Source organism: Heterocephalus glaber, unplaced genomic scaffold (genome assembly GCF_053883595.1).
Source record: "Heterocephalus glaber isolate CG9 unplaced genomic scaffold, H.glaber_assembly_v1.0 deba00001687, whole genome shotgun sequence".
NCBI lineage: Eukaryota > Metazoa > Chordata > Mammalia > Rodentia > Bathyergidae > Heterocephalus > Heterocephalus glaber.
This window is the reverse complement of record NW_028258412.1, coordinates 21,248,471-21,274,848: the sequence shown is the minus strand read 5'-3', so window position 1 is coordinate 21,274,848 and position 26,378 is coordinate 21,248,471. Positions and strand designations below refer to the sequence as shown.

Here is a 26,378-nt window from a genome sequence, read left to right as displayed (position 1 = left end):
AGCTCCTAAGCCACTGCCCACTGGGTGTCGTTTTCCCTTACCATCAAATTCACATTTTACAGCACCTTTGATTCATTGTTTAATGAAAACTTGGGGTTGGCTTTGACATCCTTTTCCTTCACCACCAACTGCAGGGCAAGGGCGGTGACAGTCTCCCAACACCCAGCACCCAGCACAGTTGCAGCACCCACTGCAGGGGACGCCCAGGACTGATGCTGATCCACATGCCCAGCTCGGCCCAGGGAAGGAGCTGAGCAGCTGCATGAGGGATCTGGCCAGAGACTTGAGGCCTGGGGAAATTCACCTCCCCAAACCAAACGGACGAACCAGTGCATGGCTACCTGAGGTTCTCAATCCCCAGGGCTCCCAACACTCAGAGAAAGGGAATCCAGGGCAAATAATTCTGGGGCCAGACCACCACATTCTAAGAGGACAGCAAAGGTTTCTAAAAGGCTCCCCCACACACAGTGACTGCACAAACCAGTTTATTAGCAGCTACCCGTGCATCCTGGTCACACTCCTGTCACGCCTACTTCTCAAGATGGCCCAGACCGAGGCGAGGCGCCAGCCATGGCAGAGAGGAAAACTTCATTGGCTTAAGGCATTGTTACCAGGGCAGGCCGGTCAGTAGGGGACAGACCAGAAAGATGACTTCTGGGAACAGGCCAGCCTCCAGCCTTGTGGGGAGAGTGGGCCATTCCTTCAAACCCATCTAGGTCAAACACAAGTCCCCATTTAGTCCTCGAGCTTTTGGATGCGGCAGCTGGCGTATCAAAGGCCCCTTCCTGCAGGCCCAAGAGGCTGCGGACTCGGGGTCTCCTCCGTCCTCTCTGGGAAGCAGGGAAGGATGGAGGTACGTGGAAGGCTGGCTGGGCTCATTTAGTGGTCACATGAAGTCCCAGCCAGAGCTCAGGTCCAAGGAGCACTGGGAGAGGTGGCTGCGTCCCTCACTGCATGCCAAACCACTGCTCCTGGTCGGCCCACTGGGCCGCCTCACTGTCGCTGCCCTCCAGGTCCCCTTCTTCCCCACTCCCTTCCATGTCGTCCACATCCTCCTCCTGAGTGGCATCCGTGGGACTCTCCTCCTTCTCCATCTTCTGCATCCCCTCTAGAGACTTCTGGTCATTGGGGTCCAAACTAGGGGACAACAAAACAGAGGAGAGGCCTGAATCTCTGCCTTGCTTCTCGTGGGCTGATTTGTCATCTAGCCGGCCAGCAGTGAAATGAGTACGATCGCAGAGGAAACGCTAACCCCTGGCCTCTCTGGACCACTCCAGCTTGCAAGGCTGGACTGAGGCAGTCCATGCCAGAAGTGAAAAAAAGGCATCCTTTCCTAATTCTTTGAGTTCTCAATTTGAGTTTTCCTTCACAAATTTCTTAAACTTTTTCACACCTGTTGCCCCTAGCATCCCACTAAAGGAGGTTACCAGCAAACAGAGAGAAAAATTCAAATGTAATTTTTTTTAAATAGGGGAGTTTGAGCCATGGCATTACAAAAAAGTTATTCTTCATGCAGGTCAATTGTTCCGTGTTCCAATAACGCAATGAAACATGCCAGCAGCAGATCTCGGCTGTCACCCAGAAATGTGCTGCACCATGGAACTGACTTCTAAGCTCCTAGCTCCGACCCAGGCCCCGAGGCTGCCCCTACCCAGGCATGTGCATCGCATGTGCCAAACCCTGCCAGGCTCGGCGCCTCCAGAACATTTATTTGGCTTCTAAGCATTCTCCTCTTGACTTCATGACCACCCAATCCAGCCAACTGTCCCATTCTCAGCAAATCCCACCTCTAATCAAAGTCTGTTTTTAAAATTTTTTTCACTTGTTTCTGGACTTCCCAAAAGCAGCCAAAACCCACACTGGATTCCTGTTCTTTTTCACATACACGTAGGTTCATCTGTCACATCTCCTGCTCAGAGATGTTTTGTGCAGCTCTCACCTGCACCTGGAGCTCTCGTCCTCTGAACCCCCACGTCTTCTCCTCTGCTGTGGCCAGGCACCCGCTGCCTCTGAGAGCTCCAGGCAGCACAGCAGCCCCAGTGTTCACCAAGACGCCAGGAGCACAGTGCTGCTCAACTGTCTGTGACTAGCAGGGGGCGGATGTGACCAGACCCGATTACACACAGCCCCTCACCATGACTTCAGATACAGACAACCCTCGAAGAAAGCACTGCTGTACTGAACAGTACAAATACCGCTATTTATTTCATATTTGCTATGTACCAGGCACAGTGCCAAGAGCTTCACATGGAATAATCATTTAATCCTCAATTACTGAATATCCCATGAAGTGGTCAGAGACGAGGAAATCTCAGTAACACGCCCAAGATGAGAGTGAAGGTAGCATTCAAACTCGAACTCAAGTTCTCAACTACTACAGTAGTTAGAAACACAGGAAAGTACTTACAATACTCTGATTTGAAAAAGTAGGATAGAAAATATATATGCAGAATAACCCTATAAAAGTATGTATGTGTGTGGGCAAGGACAGGAAGATCTACACAAATGAACATGGATGCTGTAAAGGTGTGGGTTATGAGTGAAACAGTTCTATCATTTTCCTGCCATTGCTATTACTGTTCTGTTTTCAGCTGTGGGCACAGTGTGTGCGCGCTGTCGGATCACCGGCCCTGCATTGGCTGCTGCCTCTACCCTCCTTGTGACCTTCCCGCAGGAGGCGCGGTGCCTACCTTAGTGCTATACTATACTGGTCCATTGCTTCCTGATACTCATTGACAGCTACGAGGAAATCTCCTAGGATGCGGTGCAGGACACAGTCACTCTGGTTAGCCAGTGCATTTCTCAGCAAAGCAATTCCATCTTCATATTTCTGTTCTCTGCCTGAAAAGAAAAAGACCCTTACTGTCTTACTTCAACAGCATTTTGAAAATATATTCCCAGCTCAGCTCATATACATAAAACCATACCAACCACCACAATCTGATGACTTCTTAGCAGACATCCTCGAGGGAATGACGGTGTGACAGAGCAAGAGCAAGTGCATCTCAATTCTTATTTTGTTAGGAAACGTGCAGCTTGAGAACTTTTTCTTTTGAGATCTAACTTTTTAACACGTTTGCAGCAGGGCTATAATTTGTGTCTCACTGCGGGGCAGCTTGAACCAGCAGGGATGCGTGTGTGACTGTCCATCCATGACTGTACCACTTCCCCCCCAGTGGTACAAGTGCCGCCTGACAGAACAGTCACGCGTGTACCACCGGCAGTCCAAGCCCGAGGGAATCTATGAAATGTATTCTTAACCCTAGTTCAGAGAAAAAGCCAAATGCATTTTATCTGCCGATGAGCCCAAATCCAGGAGATCATCATAAATCTCCTAAATAGGGACACAAGGTATACTCTTCATCCCTCACAACAGGACACCCTGTGCTGCCTCAGGACTCTTAACAGCAAGAAAACCATCACCAGACGTGGCTTCTTGATCTTGGTCAAGAACTGTGACCCAAAATTAAAATTTTCTTATAATTAAAAAAAAAATAGGAAGTACCCAGAACGATCTTGGTCTTCGCTCTTTGCCCCCTCATGGCAGTTAGGGGTACTTCTTCAGAACGGGGAGTATTATAGATAGGCAAGTTAATAAGATGTCTTGTAGGCAGTTAGGGCTGGGATGCAAGGAGCCAACATGGACAATCAAGACACATTCACTGAAGGCCAGCATTGTAAGGGAAGAGAAACTATCACACCCAGGATGAATAGTAGTGATTGATATTCTAAATAGGTATCAATCATCTCAGTGGGGGACCAAGATCTTATCCACCCCTTCCAGGAAAGGTCCCTGACTGAAAATTCTTATATGCTTGCTATGTGACTTGCTTCCCCACTGGATCCCCATTTAATCAATATTACCTAAGCGACTATACTTACTGTAATCTTATTGATCATAGTTTTATCCACCTCGTGATTTCTCATTGCAGCCATATTACCTAAGCAACTGTACTTGCAATCTTACTAGTTGACTATAGTTTTATTCCACCTTGAACCCACCTCACCTTGTGGCTTTGTCCCATAAAACATCTTTGAGGGGCGGGGATTTAGCTCAGTGGTTCCAGCGCCTGCCGCACAAACACAAGGTCCTGAGTTCAATCCCAGGTACCCCCCCCCCCAAAAAAACAAACACATCTTTGAGAGGGTCAGGGATTTAGCTCAGCAGTGCTGCCACCTGCCTCCCAAGTGCAAGAACCCGAGTTTGATCCCCGGTACCAAAACAAACAAACAAACAAGAAACACCTTTGACAAGTTTGTTTTGGTACTGGGAATGGAACTCAGGTCCTTGTGCTTTCGAGGAAGCAGGGTCGCTAGGTAAACCATTTTCCGGCTTCCCTTCTGTCTCTCTTAGACAGAAGCTATCTTTCAATAAATTCTTCCTACTCTTACACACACACCCACCAGGAAGAGTGGCATATGCCCATAATCCTAGTACTCTGGGAGGCTGAATCAGGAGGGTCACAAGAATGAACCCAGCCTGGGCAACTTAATGAAACGCTGTCTCAAAATTTTAAAATATAAAAATAAAAAAGAGCAGGGTGGTAGTGCAAAGGCCCTAGGTTAAATCCCCAGTACCACAAAGATAGATAGATAGACACTAAAAAAGTAAAGTAGTTAGAAAATCCAGATAGCTCAAAAAAAGTTTAGGGGCTGGGGATTTAGCTCAGTGGCGCTTAGCCTGCCTCACAGGTACAAGGCCGAGTTTGATACCCGGTACCAAAAAAAACCCAGTTTATTTATTTATTTATTTATTTTTGGTACCGGGGATCAAACTCCTGTCCTTGCACTTGCACAGCAGGCGGCGAAACCACTGAGCTAAATCCCCGGCCAAAAACAACCAGTTTAAACTGGCTAAAATCAGTTAGCTACACTAGTTGAGGACAACTAACATCAGACAGAGAGAGCTAACTAGAAACTAATCAATTTTAGCTGGTTTCAGCTAGTCTAAGCAGGTCTAGCCAGCTACATTTTGGTTGTGCTAAATATAAACCAACTGTAGTAGGCTCAGATCGAATGCAAAAAACACAGTTGTCTGGTCATCTGTAACCAGCTGGGGCTGGGAGTCCAACTGAGATTTGGTTTTACAAATATCAATGATGAACTGGGCAAAAAATAAGATACTTACTAAGTAGTTCTGCTTTTTTCACCACAGCCTTAATGTAGTCCGGCCTCTGGGTCAGGGCTTTATCTAACAGAGTTTTGGCTTTCTCTTGTGTGACTGGGTCTTCCAGACAAACAGTGGCTAGAAGAGTAAGAGTCTGTGCATTGGCACCTAGAGTTTTGTAAACATTGTTTGCCATTACCATTGCTTCTCGAATACTGTTAGATGCTAAGTAACACTCGATGAGACCTGAAAAAAATCAAAACAAAGTTCAGTCACATTACCATCTCAAGCTGTGCTTCCATGCTGAGAGTGCCCCAAACTGCAAGGTTTCAGACCTAGGGCAGGCCAGACAGAACAGCAATGGTGAGACTGGACTGGAGGCCACACTGATGGAACAGAGCACCTGTCCTGCAACTGCACCTCCCGTTAGCAATGGAAACGGCAGCCTATGCGCAGCCCATCTGAAGGCTAAAGAACAAATGTGACACTAATCATTACTCTGCTGTATGCAAGAGTATGAAGATTAAAGCAGTGAAAGATGAGTTTCCAATGATACCAAGGTTCCACTGCCTCTTCAGCCATTATTTCCAGCTGTGTTCAGTCACCTGTAGGCCAAAGGCAGGCCCAAAGTTTTAGTTCTACAAACTAAAGAACCTGCTACCAAGCCATGTAGGAAGAAAGGAAGACTCTTCCATCTGAAACCAAAAAGCTATCTCAAAGGCACCTGCTGAGGGCTTCCCTACACTGGAAGGAAAGCACTTACAGCAGATGGACCCAATATAATGAGACTGGGAGGTCCAATCTCTCTTCATCCCAAAAGCAAAATGCTCTACGGGGTCACTTCAAGAAAAGTGAACTCAATTCTTCATGCCAAGAAGTTGAGAACAGAGGAAGAACTTTTTAGCACAATGCACTCATCAAAACAGAAAAACAGCTTAAACCCCAAACCCACACAATTCCTGGCAGATTCTCTCTGCATACTCCTCCATCCTAGCAGCATTTATAACATTTTGTGCATGCTCTTCCACACACTTTGGTTACTTAACCAGAAATTACCTAACTCTTAAGGGCAACACGTGAGATTCCAAACACAGTTGTTTGCAACTACTCACTGCGTAGTTTTACTTCCCTGCTAAAGCTCCACTGCAACTCTGGAAGGAAAATTAAAGAATCCATCTCACAGGCTAGGGTACAGCCCAGTGGCAGAGCATGACCTTAGCACACCAAGGCCCAGTGGCGCATGCAAGTATGAGCGCATGCACGCACGCACACACACATGTGCACACACACACACACAGACTATCCTTCACAAATGAAGGGTGTCCACCGGCAAAGGAAGGGAGTGCCATTGGAGACCACCAAAGGGCATAACCAGAGTTACCCCAATCCAACCTCCACACAACAGCTAGAGGGAAGGCAGCCCATGAGGCTTCCCTGGCCAACTGGGGAATGTCCTCTGCCTGAACTCCTCCAACACCCCTCAACCAAGCACTGTGGTAGCAGAGTTACCCACCAGCATCCCTGACTCAGGTGAAACAGGTATGTGGCAGAAAGGAGTTAGGGAAAAAAAAAAAAAAAATGGAGTTAGCACGATCAGTGCTGCTGGGAGACTAGGGAAGCTACAGTTGCAAGATCAAGAAGTTAACCTCTGCTGAGCGTGGTGGTGCACACCTGTCATCCCAGCACTTGGGAGGCTGAGGCAGGAGGATTGCCATGAGTTTGAGGCCAGCCTGGGCTACACAGCAAGTTCAAGGTCTGCCTGAACTATATAGTGGAGACCCTGTCTCAAAAAGATAAAAAAGGGCCGGGGATTTAGCTCAGTGGTTTCGCCGCCTGCTGTGCAAGCGCAAGGACCTGAGTTCGATCCCCGGTACCAAAAAAAAAAAAAGAAAAGAAAAAAAAAGGTTAGCCTCAAGCCAGAGGCTTAGTTCCCTAGAGTTCTTTCAAGATCAAAGTCAACCTCCTTTCCCCACACAAATCCACAACAGGCATAGCTCTGTCTATACAAGCAGATTTGTTCTTTCCCCCAATATCCAAATTTTGTTTCTCAGATTTGAACTTATCTTCCTGTTAAGAGCAAATCACTCCTAGATTCCTAGGTTTATTTTTAAATTCTTATAAAAATATGTTTTAGAGGAACTGCATCTTCTAGATCTATTTTAATGTCTGTGACTGAGTCACCAAGTGCTGCTGAAGCTGGCACAGCTCCTTTGAACTCCTAGGGTCAGTTCACATGAACTTAAAGCATTACATAACAAAACCAAGCTGGACCCCAGTCGTGCCCACTCTGAAGGTCACAATGGACAGACTGGTTCCCGTAGCCCACACTGCCTCCTGGCAGTTACCTTTTGAGCAGTATCTCTGACTCAAATAAGACAACTGTGAAGAGAACAAAGACATAACCAAGAAATTTAGCACAGCGCCTGACAGAGATTCTCATTAATCACCTGGCCACGTTTGAAGTGGGAAAAAAAGGACCAAGTACCTATCCCAACTAACCCTTTACCAAAAACTACAAAAAAAAAAAAAAAAAAAAGATACAAAAAGGGATGGGGAGAAATTCTAGTGAAAGCCCTAATGCAGTAATTCCCAAACTAGTTTGCATAATGGCACGAGGGGGGGATCTTCAGAAACCATCAGTGCCTATCTACAGTTCCTGTGCTCCACCCCACCAAACCCCCCGCCCCTGCCACGGGCACCTGGCAGCTTGATCAGCTTGAAGGTTTAAAAGCTTCCCCAGGCGATTCTAATATACAACATTTGGGAGATGCTGGCCTACTGACACCTTTCATCTGAGTGCAGTTGCCTGCGGATTCATACTTCACACTTACCTTCGTAACAATCTAAGCGACAAGGTGCAAGCCTTATGGCCTCTCGAAAATGGATTATTGCTTCTTGGACTCTGCCCATGTTCCTCAGTGCTGCTCCTTTCAGTAGCAAGGCTTGAACACTGTTACTATTCAGCTGAATCGCCTTGGCTCCTAAGTAGAGGGCCCGGGAGTAGCGTTTGCTATAGAAGCTATGACACCTGGAGGGTGGGGGGGTGGGGACGGACATTAGAAGTTATTTGACAGGACTATGAAGAAGCTGCATCCATAAATCAAAGAGAAGGTCTTAATACACGATTCTTATTACAAACCACACTCATGACTATAACCTGTTAGCGAAAAAGCAAAATAAACCAAAATTGACTAACTATTCACCTTAAGTTTGTTTTTTTTTTTTTTTGAGGCAGGGTCTCACTATGTAGCCCAGGCTGCCCTTGAACTTGCAGCAACCCTCCTGCCTCAGCCTCCCAAGTGCTACGATTATAGGCATACACCACCATGCATGGCTAAATATTTACCTTTAAAGCAGAAAGCTTGACATTGAAAGGAAAAATTATGGAAAAGAGCCTGCCAATCTAGATAAGTTATGAGCTGAGAGACATCTGAAGGATTTGTAAAACCAGCTCAATTACAACATAGGTTTATTTACTTTTATTCTGTGGTCCTGGGGATCAAACCCAGGGCCCTGCATGTGCTAGGTGAGCCCCTATGAGTGAGCTACACCCAGCTCTGAACCAATAAGGAGCAGCTCTAACCCTGTCGCTGGGTGGTGTTCACTATCCCCATTTGTGCCACCTCTAGAAGCAGGGGTTAGTAACCCCTTCTTCAAATAAGAAACAGATTCAGAGAGGTGCATGTGCATCTAAAGTCACAAGGCATGATTTGATCCAGTTCTGGTTACCTCTTAAACCTCTTTAGAGAAACCACCATTGCTTAAAGAATCAAATGAAAACTGGAGAGGAGGGCCAGGGATTTAGCTCAGTGGTTTTGCCGCCTGCTGTGCAAGCACAAGGACCCGAGTTCGATCCAAGGTACCAAAAAAAAAAAAAACTGGAGAGGAAGGTAAACACACAAACATACCCAGAGACCACCCAGGGCTCTGCATGCTGATCAGAAATATTGAAAAGGCGGCAGCCGAGGTTCTCCACGTCCTCCAGCCGCCCTTCTCGTGCCAGGAGGTAGCCATACACATCCATTCCTAAAAGGAAGGACGTGACGAGAGGAGGTTCTTTCATTAAAGAAGCAGGATCCTTAACAAAGGAGCAGGAACCACTAAGCAGAGCCCAAGTGGAAGTCCCAGCTGCTGCAGAATTCGATCCTTTTCCATCATCATGGGCTCCTCCCACCAGTGTTGGCACTTTGCTACAAAATGACCATTAAGAAGCAAAGCCCACCCAAAATGAGGCAAAGGAGCAGAAAGACCAGCCTCACAATTTGAAAAGCTGTTTTTTCATGAACTGCCGTCCCTATATCTGTGGTGTAATATACACAGCTATCCTAAGCTCATAATCAGAAAAGGCCCAAAAAAGGCATCAAGTAAGTGCTGTCTCCCAGGAGCTCTTGGCAGTGAGGACACACACTTGCGCTGGTGAAAAGGACAGGTTATTCTCACAAGTTGGCTGACTCCAGGAAAACACACACGAACAACTTGAGTTAACTGGGTTAATGGGAGATTCATCTGTCTCTTGTTATCTATAGCGTGTACCCAGGTAAATGTCCAGATCTCAGCTGTACTGACTTACAACCAACTTGAGCTGGTTGGGAACTGATCAAGCTTGTAAGTCAAGGGTCCACTGCAGTTCCTTCAAGAGCACCACCCTCCACACACCCCACGTCTCCAGCCCCTCTCCCTCAGGTCTACAGAAAGGCCCATCAGCCCCTCACACCACCATCCTTCATTCCTTGCTGTTCCTTCAGACTCCCATGAAAACTCCTCTCAAATCAAGATTACAGCAACACCCCACTGGGCCCTCGACTTGGGACTGAGCTTCCAAGTCCAAGCTGCCATTGCCCCCAGACAGCACTTCTAGAACACTTTCATCATGGGCACAGGCAGCATGGAGAAGAAGAATAAGCACCAGGCAGGAGGGTGGGCACACAAACAAATTCATCATCCTGTATCTGCTCTCATCTGTGTGCCTGTGAAGGTCCACTCCCTGGCTCAATCTCTCTACAGTCTACAAAACTATTGTCATGAGGCATATTTTCCTTATGGCATTTTTTGGGCCTTTACAAACAGATATGAGCTTATCTGATCTCAGTTCCCACTATTCCTGAGCACTCACACTCCGCACATGGCCAGTCACCCACCAGCCAACCTGTGAAGTCCCTGTCCTTACTCCATCAGAGCAATCTTCTGTTGTTTGCTACTAATTACTGCCTTTACTTACCTTACTCCCCGACACACATAGCTTTTTCTCGTTTTGTTTTTGTGGGCGGGTGTTTGGAGACAGGGTCTCACTATGTAGTTCAGGGTGGCCTCAAACTCAGGGCAATCCTCCTGCCTCAGCCTCCCAAGTGCTGGGATTACAGCCATGCACTGGCACCTTATCCCTTTAACAGGTGTTCCCTTATCCCTTGTATTTATACAAAGGACATGTAAAACTCCTTAAAAGGATATTACAGTTCTGGGGTTGTCATCCAAATCCTCAGTCTCGCACATCATAAATTTATAATTCATAAGGAGGGGCTATGACTCCCTCCAAAAGAAAAAAAGCCAAATAATAGTGTGCAAGGAGATGACACTTAAACTCAAGCAAAAATAACTGTTCAAAATGAAATAACCAAAGTGTTAGAGACATGTGCCAGGACCTAAAAAAAAGACTACTATAATAAATCTTAAAACCCTGCTCTGAAAAGCAGTATCAGTTCACACTATACTTCCTGTTGTCTTCTCTGATCTGCCCCTCTAGCCCCTCCTGCCCTGCCCCAAGAATTACTCACCTTTTATCAGGTAAGGGTCCAGCATCTGAGCCTGCTCAAACTTGAGGAGAGAGTTCTTATTGTCTCCAGCTCTGAAGTACAGATCTGCTAAGCTTCCCAGCAAGTCCACATTATCTCGCAACAAGGACTTTTTCTCTAGTGAACTTAAGATATTAAACAATGAACTTTAAAATCTATTATAAATGGGCCAGGGATTTAGCTCAGTAGTTGTGTTGCCTGCCTTGCAAGTACAAGATCCCGAGTTCGATCCCCGGTACCAAAAAAAAAAATCTATTAAAAATACTTAGTTGTTGAATCTGGGAGACTACCATATAGACATTACTTTCTTTTCTGTGTTTTTTATAATAAAAAAAATTTTTTTTTGGAGATTAGGCCTTGCTGTATATTGTAGGCTGGCCTTGAACTTGCTATGTAGACCACGTTGGCTTGTGGTGATCCTCCTGTCCTAGCCTCCTGAGTGTTGGATTATAGGTATGCACCACAATGTCTGGCTAAAAAAACTTTTAAGCTGTGTACACTAGATTATTTTTTATTCTGAGTTTACTGTTTTTGAAAAGTTACATTCTTTAGGAAAGTAAATAAATCAGATATCGTTCCCTACCTAAAAACTTTCTAGTTATGGTTTTTCAGAGGACAAAAAAAAATACATAGTATTGAACGGAATGTCATTCAAAAGTGACAGCTACTTATTACTCAACTATTGACTCTTTACCAAACAAAACCCCAGCCTCTTGTCTTAGGACTTTATCTGAATAAAAAGAAAGACACCCCCCCCCAAAAAGAAAGCCCAGGTGCCACAATAAACTACATTTGTTACATTTGTGAGGAGACTAGAAAGGTTTCTTCCAGGTTTGAGCATAGCATACCATGGCATTCATTTTTTTTTGGTAGTACTGGGGATTGAACCCAGAATTTCACACTGAACTACATCCTCAAGTCTTTATTTAAAAACATAACAAAAGGGCCAGGGATTTAGCTCAGTGGTTTCGTTGCCTGCTGTGCAGGCGCAAGGACCCAAGTTCAATCCCAGGTACCAATAAATAAATAAATAAATAAATAAATTTTTTTTAAAAACGTAACAAAAAAGTCTCATTAAGTTGCTAAATTCTTCTTGGTCTCAGGCTACTCTTGAAGGGGGATGACCTTTGCATGCCCACAAACAAGTTCAGTCCAGCTTTACATTTTACGGGTTCCCAGCAGAGACAATTACGTTCTCAGTGGTTCAGGACATCACAAGAGCAACACAACCCAAAGGTAACTGACTGCAACCCACTAAGTGTCGCATTTTTCTGTACTGCTAATGTAAGCACGAGACCCCCAGACAGGAGAATACTGAACCAATGCTGTGGCTCTCACCAGATGGTGTTGATTGCCCTTGTGTTGTCACCAGTGTGCACAAAGGCATATGCCTTAATCCACACAGACAGCCAGTCCAAGTTAGGTACGGTCTGGATCACGTTCATTGTCATCGATGCCACCTCTGCACCTTTTACAGAAAGGGACAGCAAACCTAACCCAACAGAAAGCAGGGCAAAGAAGGTAAGGAACATCATCCCTCTTCCACAGTGCAAGAACAAGCTACACTTTCGCAGGTTGGAAGGCAATCCCTGCCCTATTCTGATCAACATGCATGCAATAGAAAGACCATAATTTAATTATCAATTTTTGGTGGTGTGGATGGAACCGAGGGTCTCCAGAATGATAAGCACATCCTCTACCATGAGCTACCCCCTCAGCTGCAAAAAATCATTTAATATTTCTTCATTCAATATGTGACAATGTAGGGAATTTTTTTTGGGGGGTGGTACTGGGGGTCAAACCCAGGAATGCTTTACCACTGACCTGTATCTGCAGCTCTTTTTTTCATTTATTCATTTATGGTTTTTTGAGGCAGGCTATGTTGTTTAAGTTGGCCTTGAGATCTCAGTGATGCTACTGCCTTAGCCTCCTGAGTGGTGGGACTATGGGTGTGTGCCACCATGCCTGGCTATTTTTTATTTTGAAACAGCCTCACTAAGTTGTCCAGGCAGCCTCAAACTGGCAATCCTCCTGCCCCAGAGTCCCTCAGTGCTGAGATCACAGATGTGTACCACCATGCCTGGCTTGCAGGAAACTTTTGTAAAAAAAATCTGTTCAAATGTACACCCATGAATTGAGAACTACTATCTGACAGGAAACACTCCAGGAAAATGGTAGAAAATTATCTATACCAAGAATGGCATCCAGGGCTAGTGGGCACTGCCTCAATACTTCCTTGTAGCTGGTAACTGATGGGCGCTCCTGACCAGCCTTCTTATATAGGTTTGCCAGCATCATATTTATCTGTATAAATAAAAAATGAAGAACAATAAAGTAAGTGCATCTGCCAAGAAAATATCTCACCATGAAAAAGTTCTGGTTTTTATTACCAGCTACTATTCTACTTTTTACTGGAAAATCTACCAACAGCCCTGTGCAAAAAAAAAAAAAAAAAAAAAAAAAAGGACAAACCCCATTCTTCAAAACAAAGAAGATATTACTACCTTTGCTTTTCCTAGGTCCTCCCAACTCTTAAAAGGAAAGTCACATTACCCCCTCACTTAACCAAAAGACACATTCACATGAGAAACGTTCCAAAATTCTAGTTACCTTGATTCTTTCTTGATCTTAAGATGATAAACTATTCTAAAAGTGCTCAATTTTACATATTTAAATTCAATTAACATTAAGGCATAATAAAGTGAGGAATTCTTGACATGGCCAGTTAAGAAGGATCAGACTGATTCTCCCCCCAAAAGAACTGATACACACAGAAGTAAAATACTTGGCTTCTGACAATCAGACTAGTGGCTAGATTCTGGTCTAACATCTACAGCTTTGACCTAGATGTACTGTCTGATTCACCAAGGTAATGCTACAAAAATCAAACTCAAAAAAAAAAGAAAAGAAAAGAAAAAAAAAAAAATCAAACTCAAACTGACCTCCAAGAGCAGGAATTTAGCTCACTGGCACTGTAACTGCCTCAAAAGTGCAAGGTCCTGAATTCAATCCCTGGTACCAAAAAAAAAAAAAAAATTGACCTCTAGAGGGACAATGATCCAGAGATTAGCTACACTACTTAAATCCAGTGAGTGCAGACATCAGCATTTTAGCACAGTTTAAAGATGTAACTTAGAAAAACAATCTTAAAACAATTCTTCCTAAATACACAACAGGAAAAATTAGAGAATATCTAAAAGTTTCATAGACTATAGAAATGACAGGGGAGGGGCATATGATCTTCTTAATAGTACAAAGAGAAAAGCACAATGTTCCAATTTAAAACTAAAAGGCCGGGGATTTAGCTCAGTGGTTCTGCCACCTGCCTCGCAAGCGCAAGGACCCAAGTTTGATCCCCAGTACCAAAAAAAAAAACAAAAATAAAAACCAATTTAAAACTAAAAGTTCTTTCGGGGTGTGGGTGCACACGCCTGCAAATCCCAGCACTTGGAGGCTAAGGCTAGAGGATCACTGCAAATTCAAAGCCAGGCTGGGCTATATAGTGAGTTTAAGGCCAGCCTGAACTACACAGTGAGATGCTATCTCAAAAATAAACAAAGGAGGCTGGGGATTTAGCTCATTGTTTTTGCTGCCTGCTGCACAAGTGCAAGGACACAAGTTCGATCCTCAGTACCAAATAAATAAATAAATAAATAAAATAAAAAAACAAATTTTAAAAATAAAATAAAATAAATACATCTTAAACACAACACAGTGATTGGGCCAATCATTAACCTAACAGGAGCAGTCAACATGTGGCACAAAAGAAAAAAGTCCTCAGTACAGTGCTACCTTAGTTCACAAACTTAATTTGTTTTATGATTTTGGAAAAGATGGTCACGTTTGCGTTTGTGGACGAAAGATGGCTGTGGTCATGTTTGTTACCTGATGCAAACAAAAATAAAATTTTGCTAAACGTTTCCGTTTGTGAACCAAACTGTTTGCAAACAAAAATGTTCATGAACCGAGGTACCACTACACCATATCTTCAATTATCTGTGGCTTGGCACGACAGATATTTAGTAAGAACAGCTCTTTAAAAATGATTAAACTATGTTATATGCATGTACTTATTCCCCAAAACAAACATCACTTCTTTGTATTGTAAACACTAAAAACAATGGCGGCTCTGAGCCAAGTGCAGTGTCCCATGCCTGTAAACCCAGCTACTTGGGAGGCTGAGGCTTGAGGCCAGTCTGGGCAGCTCAGCCAGACTCACCTCAAATTTTAAAAAAGAGCTGGGAAAGGAGCCGGGGATTTAGCTCAGTGGTTCTGCCTCCTGCTGCACAAGCGCAAGGATCCGAGTTCGATCCTCAGTACCAAAAATTCAAAAACAAAAAACAAACAAACAAAAAAGAGCTGGGAATGTAGCTCAGTGGTACAGTGCTTCCCTAACATGTGCAAGGCCCTGGGTTCCCATCCTCAGTACTGGATAAAAAAAATTAAGAAAAGATTGGCTCTGAAAAACAACATCGGTTCCAATTATGGACCTACATTATACAAAAATTTAGTATAGCATTAATCCACACTACTTCAAGCAATGAAATAATAAAATACTAGAAATAAAACTATTTTTATGTGGCCTCAGATATTCCACTTTAACCTATTTTGAAAGTGCTTAAAGGAAAACTCCAGAGTATCAACATTTCAAGAGTAAAGTTTGACTGCTTGTTATTAACAAATTGATGAAATCTCAACAACCTGTAATCCCAGCACTAGGAAGGCTGAGGCAGGGGGATTGCTGTAAATTCGAGACCAGCAGCCTGGGCCACATAGTGAGTTTAAAGCCAGACTGAATTGGGAGAGCCCCTGTTTCAAAAAGAAAGAGGGAGGGCCGGGGATTTGGCTCAGTAGTGCCACAGCCTGCCCTGAAAGCACAAGGTCCTGAGTTCGATCCCTGGTACCAAAAAAAAAAAAAAGAAAGAGAAATAAATCTCAACAAATACCAAATTTCCTTTAAGCTACTTGACTATCACTCTGAAAGAATGAGTTTTTCAAGTACTACAGAGTGAAAAAGTCAATTCTTAAAACAGATCTTTACTTAGAAAAATTAGAAAGCCATATTCCACCAGTTACAGAGAAGCAGTCATTTTCTAAAAAGTGAGTGAGAAATTGTGTGTTGGTATGTTTACTTCTAAAAAGTTGAAGATTTACCAAAATATAATAATCTGACACTGGAATTTTCTTTTAGACATTTTTTTTTGGTATGGGGGGGAATCAAACTCAGGATCTTGTGCTTGCCAGGCAGGGGGCAGAACCACTGAGTTATATCCCGGGCCCTGGAATTTTCTTTTAAAATGTGAGGGAACATGTGTGGTGTTTACCATACATCAACAGATGTTCAATTAGACATATTCTGACTCACTTCCTTGTCCTTTACACAGACTGAGAAGACAGTTAACTCCCTGACAAGAAGGAAAACTGCAAATGTTATAGGTTTACTTTGGAGACACATGTTTGCTTATTCCTGTCTACACAAGCTCTAATTCAAGGAGGATACGTACTCCTAACAAACACTCAAGTCCCTCCAAGAACAATGGCTGTAATCATCAAGCACTGGATGCCACAAAGCCAAGTTTCTCTGCATTCCTCGTTTTCCAAAAATATATCCCCAAATACCTCCAAGTCATTATGAAGGAAATTATGGTATATTTCTAGTAAAACATGTACCAGTATCATTCAATGTTTATAATAAAAACAGCTTCATGAGCCAGGTGTGATGGCACACATATGTAATCCCAGATACTCAGAAGGCTGAGGCAGAAGGGGAGTTTGACCCAGCAGGGCAACTTAGTAAGACACTATCTCAAAATAAAAATAAGTAAAAAGGGGTGGAGCGGTAGAGAGTTGCCTAGTGTATACAAGCCCTTGGGTTCAACTTTCAGTACTGCAAAAAAGGCTTCTTCTAAAAGGAAGACTCAGGGCCAGGGATTTAGCTCAGTGGCACCACTCCTGCTTTGCAAGTGCAAAGTCCTGAGTTCGATCCCCAGTACCAAAAAAAAAAAAAAAAAAAAAAAAAGACACATTAAGTATAGCAGCTATAGCAACAGATATTCTTCATATATACAAAAAATTATTCTTAGGGTAAGAAGACTTTCCTAGGATACTAGAACACAATTTAATATGTAGCATCCAACTATGTACACATGGTAACACATGCCTGTAATCCCAGCATTGAGAGAGGTTGAGACAGAAGAATTTCAAGTTTGAATCCTGCATGGGCAACTTAACAAGACTCTGTTTCAAAATAAAAAACAAAACAAAAACAAAAAGCCCTGGCATTCAAGTTTATTACGAGACAGGTTAGTCTATGATACATTTCCAAGTGTGTTTAACAGAAGACACTATCATAAAATATACTGAGGAAATATATTAGTTTTAAAACTCAGAAAATAAGGCTGGGGCTACAGCCCAGTGGTACAGCATAAGTGTAGCATGCTTGAGGTCTGGGTTCCATCCTCAACACACGTGCGAACATGCAGGCATACACAGACACACCCCAACACTCAAAATAGTAATCAGTTCCTTAATATGAGGAAGTCTTAAATACGTTTTTTATCAAGTTTGGTGACCTTTAAAACTTAGTAACATTTAAATGAAGTATTAACTAAAATACTTGAGCTCCCTATTGCTTAGATTCCTTGTTTTACGAGTAGGAGGATATACAGACATCTTACCAAAAAAATTCCCTACTGTTGAGCCGGGGTTGTAGCTCCGTGGCACCCCACCTGCCTGGCAAGCACGTCTTGAGTTTGATCCCCAGAACCAAAAAAAAAAAAATCCCTACTGTTAAACACAAGTTTCACACAACAGTTTTTCAAAAAATGAAAAGGACGAAACAGCCAGGGATTTAACTCAGTGGCACTGTGCCTGCCTTGCAAGCACAAGATCCTGAGTTCAATCCCTGGTATGGAAAAAAATAATTAAATAAAAAGGACAGGTGACATGAAACTATATGTCAGAATATAAAATACATGCAACCCTAATAGCAAAGATTTAAACTAGACTTAAAAAATTTTTTGATAAACATCCAATTTACTATTTTCAGAACAGTACTTCAAAAAGTATTTTTATGGCAGCCAAGTATGACGATGCATAACTATCATCCCAGCACTGGCAAGGATGGGGCAGGATGATTGTGAGTTCAAGGCCAGCCTGCACTACACAGCAAGACCCTGTCTATTAAAAACTGCCCAGTGTGTGCAAGCCCTTGGGTATATATGGGGTGGCTGTGTGGCTAGGAATGTAGCTCATTGATAAGTTACACTGGTAGAGCATTTCCCTGGCATACACTGGCATACTCACAGGTTTGATCCACAGCATGCAAGAAAAAAAGAAGGTATTTTTGCATATAGAAAAAACACTATTATCCTCGCTTTATAAATAGGGAAAAAAAAGAAAGCTAAGAGATTGATAACTTGCTCAAGCTCACACTGCACATAGGTCATATGCCCTAAATTCAAAGACCCTAGATCTTTTGATTTGAGTTAAAGGTATACTCTTTACTGTAATATGATGCCAAATCAAACACAAACATATATTCCACACATAAACAAGCACAAAGAGGTCTTGAACCCTTGACTATGAAAATGACAGGATTAATAAAATCATTCTCATTATCAAATCAGTACACCTATGGAATGCAAAAAACGAAGCTCTAAAAAAGTTTTTGTTACCCGGAAGTTTTTTGTTTTGTTTTTGTGGTACTAGGGATTAAACCTGGGGTCTTCATACTGAGCTACATCCCCATCCATTTTTTAATTTATTTTGAGACAGGGTCTTGCTAAGTCATTAAGTTGTTCAGACTGGGCTCGAAGTTGCAATCCTCCTGCCTCAGCCTCTGAGTGCTGGGATTCCCAGCTTTCACCACCACATCTGGCTGTGGAAGTGTTCTGCAAATCACTATGCCCTATAGCAAGAAATGAAAAAAGAATATATACTTGTAGTACTGTCCAGCTATCATGTGCATCAGCTGAGTTTTAAAAGTCTCTTAAGGGGGCCGGGGATTTAGCTCAGTGGTGCTGCTGCCTGCCTCGAAAGCTCAAAGTCCTGAGTTCAATCCCTGGTACCAAAAAACGTCTCTTAAGAATGTCATTCACCCACCTCTCTCAACCCCTATCCTATTCAGAGAGGAAGAAAGTGAGAGCTACAGTCATGAGTAAAATGCTCAGATGGACCTCCTAACACAAAGAGAAGACATGGAAGAAGCAGGGTTGGGAGGGCTGGGAAGGAGAAAAATTCATAGCAATCTGTTAATTCAACTCACTTTGGGTGTTCTCTGTCTTGAGGGGATCCCATCAAGTATAGCAATGGCATCTTTATCTTGTTTTAACATTGTATAACATTCAGCCATTTTGTATTTCACTTCAATTTCAGATGGAAGACACTAGGAGACAAGAACACATCTCTTCAAAATGTGTGGCATTCATTCTGTATCTCTTCAGAATGGCAGTTCTTCAAAACGTTAGCACAGAATCATTATATGATCTAGGAATTCTGTTCCTGGGGATATAGTCAAGAGAACTGAAAACAGATATCCAGAAAATAACTTATACACAAATGTTCACAGCAGCATTGTTCATGCCCAAAAAGTGGAATCAATGTCCCTCAACTAATCAATAGGTAAACAAAATGTGGCACATCTATACAAGGGAATATTTGGCAGTAACAAGGAATAAAGAGCCGATTCATGCTGTAATAGATCAACCTTAAAAGTAACAAAATACTAAGCGAAGGAGGCCAGACACAGAAGGCCACATAGTGTATGACTCCGTTCATACAGAATGTCCAGGAGATAGTACATCAAAGACAAAGCTTAGTGACTGCCAGGGGAGGAAAGGAGTGGGAATGTGGACTGAGTGTTAAAAACATGGGACTCTCTTTAGGGTTATGAAAAATTTCAGAAATTAGACAGTACTGATGGTTGCACAATCTTGTGACTATGCCCATTAAATTGTACTTTAAGGGCTGGGGATTTAGCTCAGTGGTTCTGCCGCCTGCCCTGTAAGCACAAGGACCCAAGTTCAATCCCCAGTACAAAAGAAAAATTGCACTTTTAAAAGGCACATAAGCTATAGATTTCAAATTATTTAAAAATTCCAACTGGGCATGGTGGCATAAGACTGTAATCCTAGCACTTAGGAGGATGAGATAAGAGAATCCCAAGTTCAAGGCCAGCCTGTGCTACATAAGGAATCCCAGGCCAGCTTAAACTACAGAGACTTTGTCTCAAAAAAAAAAAACAAAAAAACAGACCAAGCTGGGTGTGGTGGAAGCTGAGGCAGGAGGATTGCAGCAAGTCTGAGGCCAGTCTTGAGATATACCTATAGTGAGTTCAAGACCAGCCTGAACTACATAGCAAGACCCTGACTCAAAATTAAAAAAAAAAATAAGTACATCAGGCATAGTGGTGCATGCTTATAATGGCAGCATTTAGGAGGCTGAGGCAGGAGGGTCATCACAAGTTCAACCCAGCCTGGAGTACACAGCGAGACACTGTCTCAAACAAAACAAAACAAACAAAAAAACCAAATAAATCCATGATGATTCAATGTATTCATATGAAAAGTTTTGCATGGTGCTTAATATATTGAATACTAACTAAATGTTAGCTTTTTTTTTTTTTTGGTACCGGGGATCGAACTCAGGTCCTTGCACTTGCGCAGTAGGCAGCGAAACCACTGAGCTAAATCCCCGGCCCAACTTTTTTTTTTTTTTTTTTGAGATGGAGTCTTGCTATATAGTTCAGGCTGGTCTTGAACTCATATGTAGTCCAAGCTGCCCTCGAACTCTCGGAGATCTTCTTGCCTCAGCCTCCTGAGTGCTGGGACTATAGGCATGTGCCACCACACCTTGCTAATGTTAGCTATTTTATGAATGATCCTATCTGGATGATATACATGATTTCCATTCAGTGTCAGAAAGCAAAGGTTTTACATAAGGAGAAATACAAGATGAAGATCACTCACTGAACATATTCTTCTATCTAAGTAGTTTTTGTCTCTTCAGTTGGTTCCCCTTTAAGTTACATATTTTACCATTTTCTATGTCTAATCTTAGCCATCATCTAAATTAGTTTAATCCTGGGGCTCAGAGTATAGCTCAACGGTAGAACACTTGTCTTAGCATGCACGAGGCCCTGGGTTCAAGCCCAGAAAAGAAAAGAAAAAAAACAAACAAAAACAAAAATCAATTCTATTTTCAATTACCTGACTTTGTGGAGTCGATGCAGAATTTCCAGTTGAAGGTCTCACTTTTGAAGTTTTACTTAGGGCTTTCTTCTGCTGTAAAGCCATGGTATACTTACTCACAGCATTCCTATATTCCTTATCATGAAAGAGAGAATCTGCATGATATACCAAAAGCTGGTACTTCTGAGATGGGGAGAACAACTCACTAGAAAACAAAGAAAGTATACCCCTACATGGGTTATTTTGAAATGTCAGAAACACCACCTTAGTGTTCACAGAAGCCTAGCACAAAGCCTTGTATAACGAGTTCACAAAAAATTAAATACCTTAAGTACTACTCCCTAAAAGGGTATGCGTAAGACAAACAATGGTGAACACATCTAGGATACTACCTTAACAGACTTAAATAATACATTTTTCTTACTTCCTAAAAAGGCAATGATACCTATAAACAAAATCCAATAATACAGAGCTATACAAAGAAAACATGATACATCTTTTTCTCTCCTTCTCTAATCTAAGCCATCTTAGCAGTCTGATATACTGCCCATTGAAAGGCTGTTTTTTGTTTTTTGGTACCGGGTATCAAACTTGGGACCTTGGGTGCTTGTGAGGCAGGCGGGAGAACCACTGAGCTAAATCCCCAGCCCAGAAAGGTTGTTTTGTGTGTGTTCTGGTACTTGGGATTGAACCCAAGCACTTGAACCACTCTATACCTGAGCTGTATCTCCAGCCCTCCTTTTTTTAAAAGACAGTTCTAAGTAGTTCAGGTGGCCCTGAACTCACTATGTAGCCTAGACTGGTGTTGAACTGGCAATTCTCTTGCCCCAGCCTCCCAAGTGCTAAGATTATACCATACCAGACTCTATTTATTTATTATTGTACTGGGGCTAGAACCCAGGGCCATCACAATGAGCTACATCCCCAGCCCTTCTTTTTCCTTTATTTCATCTTTTTTTTTTTTTTTTTGGTACCGGGGATCAAACTCAGGACCTTTCCTTTATTTCATCTTGAGGCAGGATCTCACTAAGTTGCTTGGTTACCAAGGCTGGGCCCGAACTTCTAATCCTCTTGCCTCAGCCTCCCAGAATGCTAAAATAACAAGCATGAGTTACCATGCCTGGTTTTAAATTTTATTTTAAGACAAGCTTTCAGTAAATTGCCCAAACTGGCCTCAAACTTTCAATCCTCTTGCCTCAGCCTCCTGATCAGCTGGGATTATAGGTATGTGCCACCATCCCCAGCTAATAACAAGTGTAAAGGACAACAGTGACAAAGAAAAGTGATCATAATAATTTAATATTACCAAAGAAGGGTTGAAGACCTGGAAAATAAAAACTTCACCACTCTGAATACGAATCTTAAAACTCCTCAAATACTACAGAAAATGTCAATATAAGAATAGAGGAGCCAGGAATTTAGCTCAGTGGCACCGTGCCTGCCTGGCAAGCTCAAGGTCCTGAGTTCAATTCCCATACTGGAAAAGAAAAAAAAAAAGAATAAAATGGGATATCCAATAGGATAGAGAAGGGAGGAAAGGGAATTCACCTTGTTTGACTAAATCTATTTTTAATCTCACATACATGTAAATCTTACTAGCACTTAAAGCATTCTTATCTCTTTGAGTGCCAGAGGTGTAAAGACAATGTGAAAGAACCAGCATGTTTCAAAACTATTTCTCTAACCTTAAATAGTGCTCACAAGCATTCTAAATCCCCGGCTGCCATTCTCTTTGTCTACAATGTTCTGCATTCTATTTTAGTATATGTGCTGCTGAAGCGAGCACAATGTGCTGCATTCTAGGCAAGTGCTCCACCACTGAGCTATACACCCGGTCCTGGCAACCATTCTTTATAGAGAAACTCGTATTTTTTAACGTCCAATTCTATTTCTTTCCACATTTAGATGAGTTTACAGTGTTGCTAGGTAAAAAATAAATCAAAGAATTGTAGACAGTTAATTTCTCACAAATATATCAAGAATAGGGTCCATAAATTAGTAGATGCTGAAAGAAGAGGGACTAGGTATTGACTGCTGATAGATGTGTTTCTTTTGGGAGTAATGAAAACATTTTGGGCTCGGCATTGTGGTAGATGCCTATAATCCCAGCACTTGAAAGGCTGAGGCAGGGCAGAAGGATCTTGAGTTCAAGGCCAGCCTGGACTACATAGTAAGACCCTGCCTCAAAAAAACCAAATCCTTAGGGCTGGGGATGTAGCTCAGTGGTGCTGTGCCTGCCTTGTAAGCACAAGGTTCTGAGTTCAATCCCCTAGTACCACCAACAAAACCCAACAAAATCCTTAAAAACATTCTGGAATTAGTGGCTACGGATGTACAACCTTGTGAATACAATAAAATGAACAGAATTGTACATTTTGGGGGTTTTTTGCAGCAGCAGGGATTGAACTCAGGACCTTGCGCTTGCCAGGCAGGCATGGCACCACTGAACTACATCTCCAGCCCTGAACTGTACTTTTTTTTTTAAAAAAAAGGATGAATTCAAGGGCCAGGGATTTATCTCAGTGGTTCCGCCATCTGCTTTGCAAGCGCAAGGTCCCGAGTTCGATCCCCGGTACGAAAAAAAAAAGGATGAATTCAAGCCAGCTGCATGCCTATAAATCCCAGCACACAGGAGCCTGAGGCAGGAGGATCATTGCAAGTTCAGGCTAGCCTGAACTATAGAGACCCTGTCTCAAAACAACAACAAAATATTTTTAAAAGGATGAATTCTATGGTATGTAGTTATATTGTATGTTCGTTTATTTTTTACATCACAACATTGTTTATTATGGTTTCTTTGTTTTTTTTTTAAGGCTGAGGATTATAGCTCAGTGGCAGTGTGCTGGCCTAGTATCTGTGAGGCCCTGGGTTTGATTCCCAGCACAAAAACAAACAAGAATGACAAACAGGCTAAACACTGGATATAAAGTTAGGACGGAAATTTAAGGAGTGAAAGGTATAGTCCAGATGGCTTAAGATCTATTCCAACTCTAAGATTTCATGTATGCAATGAGAAATAAGCATTTGATACTTGGATAAACAAAATATTAGCCAGGTGTGGTGGTGGACACCTGTAACCCCAGCTACTTGGGAGGCTAAAGCAGAAGAATCACAAGTTCGAGACCGGCCTGGGCAACTTAGTGAGACCCTGTTTCAAAAAATAAATAAAAAATGGCTGGAGATATTGTAGCTCAGCATTCCCTGGGTTCAATGACTAGTACTACAAAAAGAAAAAGAGAAAATATTACTATGCCCACAAAAAACACTCATATTTACATACTGTAACATACTTGCCTATGTATGCACACATAAATTATTTTTGGCAGGATACATGAAAATTTTAATACTTATTGTCACTGAAGGAAAAGAGTGGTGAGGTTCAAGACTCAGGGGCATGTAATCCCAGCACTCAGGAAGCTGAGGCAGGAGGATCACTTTGGGTTCAAGCCCAGCCTGAGCTACATCATGAATTCAAGGCAAGCCTGAACTGCATAGCAAGACCCTATCTCAAAAAAAAAAAAAAAAAAAAAAAAGGAGGCAGAAACAATGTATGTACTGACTACTCAAGAAGTTTCAAAATAATAAAGGTCAGAACTTAAATGCCTCTTGAAGCTAAGTAACTGCCAATATAACCTAATATGAAAAAGCATATATCAACTTAGTCTAGCCAGAAAATCAAACTGCTTCAAGCTATCTTGCAACATCTTTAAGAACCAAGAGTAATGACTGGTGTGTTAATCCCCAAAATGGAAGCTGTATGCTTTGAAGCAAGAGTAATGACAAGAGCAGTAATCCCCAATAGTGGAAACTGTATGCTTTGACAGATCACTCAGAACCAAATGAAGGCTCCAGAATAAACAAAGAAGGCTGACTGAGACCAGTGCTCCTTATTGTCAACACCAAGCAGATGGTGGTAAAATGATGCATCTTGTTATGAGGTCAAGAGCACAGTGATGGAAATGAACCAGGAGCAGTAGCTGCATTCAGGCAGTCACAGGCCTTTCTGACCTAGAGCAGTTTCTAGAGCTGGCCAAATGTAATGGGAACACAGAAAAGAAGACCCCATCATAATGCCATTTGGAGGCAGAACACTGTCTACTCCACTGCACAGAATGGAGATTCTGGAGCCCAAGGGGACTCACTGGATGTGTGAACTTGGTTAAAGTACTTCACGTCCCTGAGGTTGTACACATTTCTTTAGCACTTTCAGTGACTACACACAGGCACTGTGCTTCTTGAATAGATGACTCAAAGAACAAAACAGGTCCACGGAATAGGAAAGTAGGAGAACGGGATAATTCAGGTCAAAGACAGATCCCTGGGAGGGACACCTGACCTGAAATCTGAATGAAGCAGCTGAGATGAGGACTCCAAGCATCAGGAGCAGCAAGTGCAAAACTCCCACATTTGAAAACGAGCTCTGGCCAGGGAGGCTGGAGTACCCTGGACAGAGCCAGGCGATGGAATCACACAGAGAATAAGGTGAATGTTTGGCTTCAGGAGCCCCGGGAAAGAATTTTAGCGCAATGGAGGATTTCAAGCCAAAGAGGGTTACCCTCTTAAGGCTGAAAGAAGCCCTGTGCTTCGTCTACGCCTCAATGCACGGCAGACGTGACACAAGAAAGTAGCACTGCTCCTATAGCTCGTGTGAATCCTTCGAAGGTGCTGCAGGTGCCCGGGGTTTGCCGGGGCGGGGCGAGAGGGAGGGACCCTCGCGAGTCACTCGGTGGAAAATACCGATCTCAAATGTGGGATGAAGCCACAAAAAACCAGGGGACCAGGTTTCTATGAGCGGCAGCAAGGAAACGTCCTTCGGGAAGAAGCCGGGGCTCGGGGGGAGACTCGACCCAGAAAAGTGACAGTCGCTGCGCCCGCCGACAGGTGCCTCAGGAAGTAGTCCGAACCCGGGCCCTAGGACCTCAGAGCCTCCGCGCAGAAGGCCCCAAGTTGGCTCCGCCTGCAGAGACGCTCACGGACCCCGCAGCCTCAGCTGGGGTCCTGAGACCACTGCTTCCTACCGGCTCCTCCCACACCACCTCAGCCCCCGCTCCTAAACCCCAGGCCGCTCCCCGACTCAACTCACGGGTTATTATTACTCATTGTAAGTAACAAGCTGCTGAGAAGCCGCACGTTGGAGTGGAGCCCCGCGGCTGCCATGTCCCGCACATGGTCTATTACATTCATCTTGCCCGGCAACACCGCGAGTAGCGGCGACGGCAGGGACGCGAAAAGCCAGTAGAAGACCCTTTAAGGCAATATTCAAAATGGCGGTGTCGCCGGGGTCCATGGGGT

The 26,378-nt window shown here is 43.1% G+C and overlaps 1 protein-coding gene across 4 annotated transcripts; it reads right to left on the bottom strand.

The window, feature by feature from the left end:
• Positions 1–468: 468 nt before the first annotated feature.
• Positions 469–26,378, bottom strand: Anapc7 (anaphase promoting complex subunit 7). 4 transcript variants are annotated; one of them, XM_087198519.1, is made up of 12 exons: positions 26,170–26,378; positions 21,105–21,291; positions 19,163–19,282; positions 13,089–13,200; positions 12,235–12,388; positions 10,879–11,021; positions 9,016–9,133; positions 7,939–8,135; positions 5,129–5,353; positions 4,008–4,070; positions 2,691–2,841; positions 469–1,137 (listed from the first exon to the last, which is right to left on the bottom strand). In XM_087198519.1, exons 1-12 carry the CDS (start codon positions 26,268–26,270, stop codon positions 948–950), a joined length of 1,761 nt encoding a protein of 586 aa, XP_087054645.1. In that variant the 5' UTR covers positions 26,271–26,378; the 3' UTR covers positions 469–947. The 4 variants fall into 4 exon arrangements, with proteins under 4 accessions (XP_087054645.1, XP_087054644.1, XP_004843883.4 ...); XM_087198518.1 differs by having other exon boundaries at positions 21,105–21,315; positions 26,170–26,372; XM_004843826.4 differs by lacking the exon at positions 4,008–4,070 and having other exon boundaries at positions 26,170–26,377.

Coding starts and splice junctions, on each gene's coding strand:
- Anapc7 (XM_087198518.1), bottom strand. CDS start 26,270: ATGAATGTAATAGACCATGTGCGGGACATGGCAGCCGCGGGGCTCCAC. Junction 12,389..13,088: donor AGCCCTGGATGCCATTCTTG/GTATAGATAATT, acceptor CTGTTGGGTTAG/GTTTGCTGTCCCTTTCTGTA. Junction 11,022..12,234: donor AGGGCAATCAACACCATCTG/GTGAGAGCCACA, acceptor TAATATCTTAAG/TTCACTAGAGAAAAAGTCCT.